Below are 10,767 nucleotides of genomic sequence, written 5' to 3' on the forward strand. Positions count from 1 at the left end.
GAAAAAAAAAAAAAAGACAAAGCTAATGTGGGCAAAAGTCACCTCTGTCCTTTCTTCTGCAATAACCAATCCCTGGCTGTTGCCCTTTTGGGTACTGAGGCCAGTGACCCTGACCCACTGTGGACATGTCAACAGGCACACATGCTCTGACCACATACTTCCTGCTTCTGCTTACTGAGAGGCTGTCACATCCCAGCTCACCGACTGCCATCTGTGATCTTTCTCTTCCCTACCTGCATGCTGCATCATCAGACGTTCAAGCAGAGGGCTTTGGGTGACAAAGTCAGATCCCTGAGGGATGATACATAAGTGAGTGCCTTTGGGGAGTTTTCCACCAGATTCTCTTAGAAAACAAAACAAAACCTTACTTTTAATATCTACAGCTTCCACAGTTTAAAATACATTTTCCCAATGGAAAAGGAAACAATTTTCAAGTCATTTCCTGCATGTTAAACAGACATTTGTTTACACTACCAGCCAGGCTTTCAAACTTCAAGGAAATGCATTTTCTCAGTTTGTTGCTCTATAAAATTTAAAAATCCTGAAAATAGGCAAAGCAGGTGAGCAACTTGTAGAGCCACAGATTCTACTCAAGGCCAGGGAGTTATAGACTTGTTCAAATGTCAGTACCACCCCAGGCTCAGGGTAGGTCTTTATGAGAAAGCTCCCTGTCTTGCAAGTTCCAGAGTTCTGAGCTTCAGCACCACAATAAAAACTCACTCCTCCTTCTCCCTTCTTTTCCTCTTCCATTTCAATCAGTTTGCAAGCAGATTACAAACTGTCATCTCAACATCTTTACCTTCCACAATGGGATCTCCCCAGAGATCATAGCAGGTGGCAAATTGGTCTGATTTATCATTATTTACATCTTTAATTTGTGTTATTTTAGGCTCTGAGAGATTTTTATGGGTCTTAAAATGGCAGCACAAACATTGGTAAATAATTTATCATCTATTTTCCATAATACATGTAGCTAACAATTCATTGACAAACATAAAAATCATTAACATTTTAAGCAGGATGCAGTTACAGCTTCAGCTTTCTCACCCCTTGCTCTTCCCCTCTGTGATCACAAAGTGCTTGTGACTGCAGTCCAGTCAGCCACTTCCATGCTGACATTTTACCAACAGCAGAAGCCTTCCCAGTTGCAGCCGTGCTGTTCTTCAGAATGACTAAATCATAAGAAAGTAAGATAAAGTGTTTATTGGGCTTCCACAGTTCCCTGACCGTTGGAATCTTAAATTTAAGCAAAAGATGAGAGCACAAGAGAGATTTCCATGTTCATTTGGTTTTCTCTGTCTTTACAATGCCCTAAACCTCTCTATTTCAGGAAGTGGCATATGATCTAGAACCAATGGTAATGAAGGAAGAAGTCAAAGCTGCAATGAAAGAACTGGCGAACAACAAGGCTCCGGGAATTGATGGCATACCGATCGAGATATTTCAACAAACAGATGCCTCATTGGAGGCACTCACTCAGTTACGCCAAGAGATTTGGAAGACAGCTACCTGGCCAACTGACTGGAAGAGATCCATATTTGTGCCCATTCCAAAGAAAGGTGATCCCACAGAATGTGGAAATTATAGAACAATATCGCACACAAGTAAGATCTTACTGAAGATAATTCAGAAACGTTTGCAGCAGTAGATTGACAGAGAACTTCCAGAGGTTCAAGCCGGATTCAGAAGAGGACGTGGAACAAGGGATATCATAGCTGTTGTCAGATGGATCTTGGCTCAAGGCAAAGAATACCAGAAAGATGTTTACTTGTGTTTTATTGACTATGCAAAGGCATTTGATTGTGTGGATCATGACAAATTATGGATAACATTGAGAAGAATGGGAATTCCCGAGCACTTGATTGTACTCATGAGGAATCTGTACCTTGACCAGGAGGCTGTCGTTCGAACAGAACAAGGGAACACTACATGGTTTAAAATCAAGAAGGGAGTGCGTCAGGGTTGTATTCTTTCTCCACACTTATTCAATCTATATGCTGAGCAAATAATCCAAGAAGCTGGACTATATGAAGAAAAACATGGTATCAGGATTGGAGGAAGAATCATTAACAACCTGAGATATGCAGACGATACAACTTTGCTTGCTGAAAGTGAGGATGACTTGAGGCACCTACTGATGAAGGTTGAAGAATACAGTCTGCAGTATGGATTACATCTCAATATAAAGAAAACAAAAATCCTCACAACTGGACCAATAAGCAGCATCACAATCAATGGAGAGAAGATTGAGGTTGTCAAGGAATTCACGTTGCTTGGTTCTACAATCGATGCCAACGGTAGCAGCAGTCAGGACATTAGACGATGTGTAGCATTGGGAAAGTCAACTGCAAAGGAACTGTTTCAAGTGTTGAGGAGCAAGGATATCTCCTTGAGGACTAAGGTGCACCTGACACAAGCCATGATATTTCCAATCGCCTCATATGCATGTGAGAGCTGGACAGTGAATAAGGAAGACTGAAGAAGAGTTGATGCTTTTGAGTTGTGGTGCTGGCGGAGAATGCTGAAAGTACCATGGCCTACTAAAAGAACTAACAGATCTGTCCTGGAGGAAGTGCAGCCAGAATGCTCCTTGGAAGCAAGAATGGCCAGACTTCGTCTCACCTTGGTCATGTTGTAAGAAGGGACAATTCCCTGGAGAAGGATGTCATGCTTGGTAGAGTGGAGGGTCAACGAAAGAGGGGGAGGCCTTCAACGAGATGGATTGACATGGTGGCTGCGATGATGGGCTCAAGTATAGCAGGGATTGTGGGGCTGGCGCGGGATCAGGCAGTGTTTCGTTCTGCTGTGCATGGGGTCGCTATGAGTCGGAAACGACTCGATGGCACTTAGCAACAACAACAACAAACCTCTGTATATCCCACTGACATCTCTACCCTCCCCCACACCAGGCATTGATGCTGCTGTGACTTTGAGTTGGAAGAAAGTTTAACTCCTGTAATCCTTTTGAAACAGTGAATGGCTCCACAGATAAGAGGATTGCCCAGAAATTAGACTAGGAAGACATCAGTAAAATGAAGGGTAGCAGTTTTATTAGAAGGATGATCAGTGAAGAAAACCAAACAGACTAACTCAGAAAATATGAAGAGATTTCATTATGGCAGGAGTTCTAACTCATTTATCCAGTGAGATAAATGAATTCTTTGTTTCCATGCTACTCCAGTTGCCCCATCTTGGGCCCACTGAGATGAAACCCCCTAGATAGTCCAGCTCACTTTGATCTTTCCCTTCTTTAGCTTCTATTGCATAGATAAACCAATCAACTAAAATATCATTTGTGGACAGTGCTCCAAGCCCCATGTTAGATACTGGGGCAAGACCAAGAAGACACCCTCTGCTGTCCAGGAGCTTAGTGATCATTAGCACAGACAGTGCAATGTGTGACTGATCCTCAATTGTTTAACGTGTATTGGTTTTATCTTGCCAACCAGCTTAAAGCACTCAATGAGAGCATCTACACATCATTAAGTCCATCAAATATATCTATTAAATCCATGTTTAGGAAGAATTTAAAACACAGATTAAAGAAATCACTTGCTTCATCAGTTGAAATGATTATCCTTTTAGAATTTCTTTCATTCCAGACATCAAATATTTATGGAATGCTTACTATCATTCAAGGCACTGGGAAGGCCCCAGTGACCACATCAAGTTTTAGACCCAAGAAGATAAAAAAGACGTAAGAAAATCCTTGAACAACTGCATAATTTCCACACCAAAAATAATGACTTGCTAGCAGGCATCTGACACCAGCCACAATTTATTAGAGACTGAAACACTGGCTGTAGTTTTTGTAAATGACTAGACTATATTCTGGTGATAAATTTAAATGACTCCAAAACAACAGCCCGGGCAACTGAATCCAGCTTCTCATGGATGATATTTTCTAGTCGGGAAGAATCACTCCCAGAATGAGTCTTTTAGAGGGCATGGAGGATGATATATGACATTTGCAATGAGAATCTGATAGCTTGTTATACAGTTTATGATACTAGGTCATCTTCATAACACACAGGTACAGGCAGCAATTCATAGTTCCTTTAAAGCAGAACAGACTCATGAAGAGTGCATTTGAGAACACATGCACTTGCTCTTTATTCTTTTAGTACAATTTGACTTCTCTCCTGCAAAGCTGCTCTCTTCTTTGAGAAGATTTATAATGTCAGGAATGCATGTTCAAGGATATATGAATAAATAATAAAGTTCTAAAGGAGCACTTATGTTAATTTATAATGTGCCGTTTGTCGACAATCTGAAAGACATTATTTCAAACAAAGGTAACTAGGGGGATGTTAATAGCCAGTAAATGTATTTATGCTAACTCTTATCCTGAATAAATCACTGCATTGTACAAAGAATTTGTTTCATTTTGGTAGTATTCTTAGTTTGCCACAATTTTCATAATTTACTTTTTAAATCAAAATATCATAGTAGATGCTTTCAGCAAACTTCCAGTTTTAGATATGATGTATACTAAAATATGCTAGACTTTTGGTTTTAGTAAAGGAAACACATGGTTCAGATGTAGTTCCAAATGTTAGTCTAGCATTGCTTTATTTAGTAAGGCTGGCATGCTCCTGGTTGCCAGATAAGTAGAGAACTGTGCAATTATCCAGACACTCTGATCCAGATTTTTTTTTTCTTGCCTACATTGTCTTTCCCCGCCCCCCCTTGGCCACAAGTAATTGAGTTAATTGCCTTGCCCACTCCTTTCACATTGCCTGTGCAGACTCAGTCCAAAGACCAAGGGAAAAAACAAAGTTCCACCAAGCTTCCTTGGGACATCCTTGGCCTTGGCATTGAAAAATTAGGTTTATTGTACAGATATAAAGAAAGATATAATAGTTACATTTCTTGGAAACTTTTTTGAGTCATCTCTACATACACATTTACCAATTTTTCACTCAAGATCAGGAGTAATGCACAATTTAGATAAGTGGCTCTACTTCAGTGGAATGGTCTCAAGTTCAGAGAGAATGGAATTAAACTTTAACTATGTTGTTGTTGTTGTTATGTGCCGTCGAGTAGGACCTGACTCATAGCTATAGGATTCTTCATATATTCACAACTTGAGTGCCTTACTATTTCCTGCAAACATGGTCCTTTGGTTTCTGGCTTGTGGTTGATCCTATTCCGATAGAGAAACTTCCATGGCCTCATGCATGAACAACTAAAATCCCACTGCTTCCTACTCCAATCCTCCAATTCAACTTACCAAACACAGTTAAGTAAATCGCCAACACTGTAGTTTTCATTTACTCTCCTAATCATTACCTAGTGATCCTCCATTTCCTTTGTGATAATATCCAAAATGCTCAACCTGACACACAAGACCTCTGAGACCTTCCCCAACTCATCTCTTCAGCATTCCTCCTGTGTACCCCCTACACGAAGTCTGTATTCTAATCACATGGAACTTCTCCACAATCCTCTCCCTGTCCTGGGCCTTGCTGGGCCTTACCTTCACATGCCTCCTCTAAAGGCCAATTCCTTTCTTCCCACTGATCCAATTCCTCCTGTTCAGTGAGGCATAGCTCTATTCCATCTCCTCCTTTGAGGTATCCCTGAACACTATGGCTCATGGAGTCTTCCCTTGCTATGAGTTGATACTCGCCACTGGCCACCTGATTGTGTCCTGGTCAGTGACAGCTCTTGTGCTGATGTCTTCTTTGGATAATAAACTTTTCACTTGCCAGTGACATGCTTTCTCATAATGGTGGTCAGCACTGAGTATGACACCTCTTTTTATGCTCCATGGCCCTAGCACATATTAGGCACTGATAGAATGTTAGCATGAGAAATTCTGAGCTCTGTTGTGGTTCCTACTCTTCCTGCTACACCTTCACAGTGAGGAATCACTTCATCATTTAGATAACAAGCCAAACTCTGAGAGGCTCAGAGCACTAACAAACAAGGCTTTTGACTTAGAGTTTCCTGGAGTGGCTAAGAATTGTCTGTAGGGTTAAGAGTATCTAGATTAGGCACTGGCTTTGCTATCTACTAGCTGTTATTGAGAAAGTTTATGTAAACTTTCTCTACTTAAGTTTTTGTATAAAATTGGGATACTAAGAGTACCCACAACATATGGTATTTATTTATTTATTGAGCAATTAAATATGATTGCAAGGCAATTAGTGCCTGTCACATAATAAAAAACTCATTGCTGTTGAGTCAATTCTGACTCATAGGGACCCTATAGGACAACGTAGAACTTCTCCATAGGGTTTCCAAGGCAGTACAACTTTACAGAAGCAGACTGCCACATCTTTTTCCCGTGGAGTGGCTGGTGGGTTTGAACCACTGACCTTTCAGTTAGTAGCCAAGCACTTAACATTGTGTCCTGTCACATAATAAGTACCCACTAAATGCTTGCCATTATTATTTTAAACAACATGTCAAAAGAATCCTCTTTCAGGGGGAGTCAGTTGACAGTAGAAGCAGAGAACAGCACTTGAATCATGGATCTGGGGGATAGGTCTCCAGCATCCTGAGCTATCCCATAGGTCTTGGTGTCTCTGGGTATATAAATTATAGAGGTTTGTTCTGGGCCCATTTATTGGAGTGACAAGCATTACTCTACAGAGATGGTCTTATTTTCATTTCCATTTCCCTGCTCCTTGACTCTTTGACATGAGCAATAGCATTAACTTTCTAGGTTGGAGAAAGGCTGCAGCCAAGTCTTTCTAGCTTTAAAGTATGAGAATGAAACTAAGACCAACACAGTCCAGGATGTGGTAGAGATGTGAACAAGAACAAATCAAAATCATGCAGGTGAAACAACCAAAAGATCTAAAAGTCAGACTAGGAAAGAACCTCTAGGTAGTATAGACATTCTTGAGCAATCAGGAACGGAGGTTGAGGCATTTAAAGCAGCACAATATAATCGTGCCTATAGGTTGCTTATCTTTTTTGTATAGATTTGTGCTTAAGTCACTTCTTTACCACATTTATGTGGTTTAAAATATTCCACGTAATGGGCTCCATTTCTCTCAGGCCTGTATCTGACATGGTTGAGGAAGTTCTGTTTCTACCTGTGAGCCTGAACTGCAAGACTTCTAGGCTTTTACCCCTTTTTAGACCGGGGGGTGGGGGGTGGGGAACTTACTTTGCTACTGGACACATATGGGAGAACCCACTGGACCATTTGCCTGTGGGGTGGTGAGTGGTAGTTACCTTAAATTCAGTCTCGATGTTGGCTAGTCTTGCTAACTCGTTGCTTAGCTCCAGTGCAGTGAGGACAGGGTCTTCACTGGACAGAGACAAGTAGGCGGCACTTGCCAGTCCCTTGTAGGCGTTCATGCGGGAGCGTGAGTGGCTGAAGGAATCTTTGCGCTGCTTCTCCGTGCACTCGGCGCACTTGCAGAAGTAATCGTGGGGCCGCTCAATGCGGGCGCCCTTGAGCAGTAGAATGTGCACGATCTCATACTCCTGGCAGTGCGCCGCCAGGATGATGGGAGTGATGTCGTGGGAGAAGCGCGTGCCGTCCTCGTCATAGGCGTAGAAGTCATCGTCCCGCAGCTCCTGCTCCAGCGGGCTGAGCGTTAGGCGCTGGCCCTGCGCGAAGGCCGGGTGGTTCAAAATGGCCTCCACGATGCGCACATAGCCCTTGCTGATGGCCAGCAGCAGCGCGTCCCCCACCCGCGCCAAGTTCTCCTTCTTGAGCAGCAGCTCCGTGACCTCCAGGTGCTCATTGCCCACTGCCAGCTGCAGAGCGTTCTGCCCCATGTAGTCCACGCAGTTGAAGTTCAGGGTCTTGGACTCTTCCAGCATCTTCCTGACCACCGGGATATTGCCATATTCGGCTGAGTCCAAGAAGCGCTCCTCCTCGGGCGTGAGGCTGGTGCCCTTCTCGTTGAACATGTAGGCAGGACCCCGGATGGCCTGGCGGCGGCCCTTCTCCCTCAGCGTTGTGTGACGGCGCTGCATGTTTTTGAAGGTGCTGCTCCCCAACCTGTGGGGCAATAAGGCAGAAATCCTTGGTTATTTTCTGGGGGCGTTGAAGATTTCACAGGTGCAAGGCAATCAAAAGTTGTTGAGAACACATTCAGGATTTAAAAAGAATGCCATGATTGGAAGCTTATGAGAAATTATGAAATCTTATTAGAAGTCATTGTTTTAATCACTGAGATGAAAACAAATTGGATTTTCAAATAGAAGAATATTGACTTAGTTATCAAGCATCTGTTGGGTGAAGGAATGGCAGCAGAGATTAACTGTGGATTTAGGTGGCGTGTTAATGGGAGATAGAGGTGGAGAGTGTGTGGTACAGTTGTGGCTAAAAAGGCAGGCAGCCATTGGTTTCATTCTCATTTATTTCCATTCATGTACATGTAGTAAGTTGCTTAATATATCTGAAGTTTAGATTTTTCACTTGTACTATGTAGATTACATTCTGTGGGCCATAGAGTCTACAAGAGGATTACTCACTGCCGTGGAGTTGGATCCAACTCAGAGTGATCTGTCCTTGGGTTTCCAAGGCAGTATCATTACGGAAGAAGATTGCCCAACCTTCCTTCCGTGGAGTGGCTGGTGGATTTGAACCACCAGCCTTCGAGTTGGCAGTCAAATACCTTGGCACTATACTACCAGAGCTCCTGCAAGAGGATCAAGGGAGGTCATGTGCATGTAGAAGATATTCAGTCAATGTGGGTTTTATTCTGTTCCCTCCCACCTCTTGTTATGCCCAGTGCTTCAAAGGCTATGTCACAGAGAAGGGTACCGCAAATACTGGCTCTCTTTGGTTCAGGTGTATCAACCCCTAATGACCTTCCATGCTATGAGAAAACCACAGTGAAATCCAGGCATAGCCACTCACATCTGTTTTCATGTTCACTGTTATTCTCTATGGGGAATGTGCTTTCTGGCCCCATGCAGTTTAAGCACCTGTTAAACGGCAAGCAAGTGAAAAAGGGGAAGACACTCAACAAGATGGATCGACACAGTGACTACAATGATTGGCTCAAGTATAGCAAGGATTGTGAGGATGGTGCAGAAGTGGGCATTGTTTTGTTCTGTTGTATATAGGGTCACTGTGAGGTGGAACTGACTCAGCAGAACCTAACAACAAGAAGAAAGGGCAAGATGTGGCTGGGAGCAGGCCTTGAATCATTGCCACTTGCTGATGGCCATGGAAGCAGCCCTCCTGAGGAAATTCAGCCATAACCTTTAAGATTGAACCTGGATTTTTATATGGATGGAAGAAACAGGTCATTTTTTCATGGTAGGTTCACATCTAACTTGTTACCCTTTTGCTTTGTGGCACAGTATAATGGTTAATATTAATATTAATGTTAATAGTATTAATAATAGCAGTTAACATTTTTTGAGCACCTGTTATATTCCAGACACTATACTAAAAGCTTTATGTACATTAACATGTATAATCCTTGCAACAACCCTATAAATAGGTACAATTATTATCTTCATCTCATATGAAGATCAAAGACTACAACCTTCAGTATGGATTACGGCTCCACATAAAAAGAAAAAAAAAAAATCCTCACAACTGGACCATTAAGCAACATCATGATAAATGAAGAAAAGACGGACATTGTCAAGAGTTTTATTTTACTTGGGGATCCACAATCAATGCTCCTGGGAGCAGCAGTCAAGAAATCAAACCATTATTACATTGGGCAAATCTACTGCAAAAGACTTCTTTAAAATGTTAAAAAGCGAAGATATCACTTTGAAGACCAAAGTGTCTGATCCAAACTGGTATTTTCAGTTGCCTCATATACATGTGAAAGCTGGACAATGAATAAGGAAGGCTGAAGAAGAATTGATACATTTGAATTATAGTGTTGCCAGAGAATATTGAATATACCATGCACTGCCAGAAGAGTGAACATATCTGTCTTGGAAGAAGTACAGCCAGAATGCTCCATAAAAGTAAGGAAGGCAAGACTTCATCTCACATACATTGGGCATATTATCATGAAAGCACAGTCCCTCAAGAAGGACACATGCTTGGCAAATTAAAGGGTCAATGAAAAAAAGGTGGACGGCCAATGAGATTGATTGACACAACGCTTGCAACAATAGGTTCAAACAGCAATGACTATGAGGATGGTGTAAGTCTGGGCAGTGTTGCTAATGCTCAACAGCATCTAAGGCAACATGAAGAGACAGTTTTTGAAGTGAGGACATTTAGGGTAGGAATCCTGGCTCCACCTCTACCAGCTTTGTGGCTTTTGACAAGTTACTTAATCTTCAGTTTGCTAAGGTTTTAAAATGACTTTTAAGAGACAAGAGAAAATAATAGCTTTAGCATAATTTGAATTTGAGCTGGGGTAGTCCTTTTCAACTAGGCTTGTGAACTTGAGCAAGTTCCCAGCCTCTAGGTCTCAGATATTTTAACTATAAAATAAAGGGCTAGACCAGATGCTCCCTAAACCTACCAACTCCAACATGTTAAACTCTGATTCTCTAATTGATCCTATCTGAATTTTTCTATTATCCTCTTCTAGTCAACCCCCACATACATTATTCATATAATATTGGAATGGAATCAATCTTAACAAGACAGTATTTGTTCTAAAGAGTAAGTACTTGGGGTTGTTTTGAACTGTCTTCCACATTCCAGAGAATTGTCTTTGTGTTATTGGTCATGTCTCCATACATAAAGATTACTCATCATTTCACTCAAACCATTTTATTAAGTAAACAAAAGTAATCACAGAGGAAATAATTTAAATTAAACTGAGTGTTTTGAGATTTAAAAAGATAGTAACATTTAATCTCCTGCCT

General features: G+C 41.7%; 1 protein-coding gene across 1 annotated transcript in view; it reads right to left on the bottom strand.

The window, feature by feature from the left end:
* The window catches only part of TRPC7 (transient receptor potential cation channel subfamily C member 7), a 266,316-nt gene extending 257,895 nt beyond the window's left edge, over nt 1-8,421 (bottom strand). The window contains exons 1-2 of the mRNA XM_042781375.1: nt 8,408-8,421; nt 7,192-7,969 (exon numbers count right to left, since the gene is read on the bottom strand). Coding sequence (XP_042637309.1) covers nt 7,192-7,969; nt 8,408-8,421 — 792 coding nt within the window. The remainder of the gene's footprint in view (nt 1-7,191; nt 7,970-8,407) is intronic.
* Nucleotides 8,422-10,767: the final 2,346 nt, after the last annotated feature.

This window comes from Orycteropus afer, unplaced genomic scaffold, assembly GCF_000298275.1.
Source record: "Orycteropus afer afer isolate SDZICR_OR568_19922 unplaced genomic scaffold, OryAfe1.0 scaffold00112, whole genome shotgun sequence".
Classification (NCBI taxonomy): Eukaryota; Metazoa; Chordata; class Mammalia; order Tubulidentata; family Orycteropodidae; genus Orycteropus; species Orycteropus afer.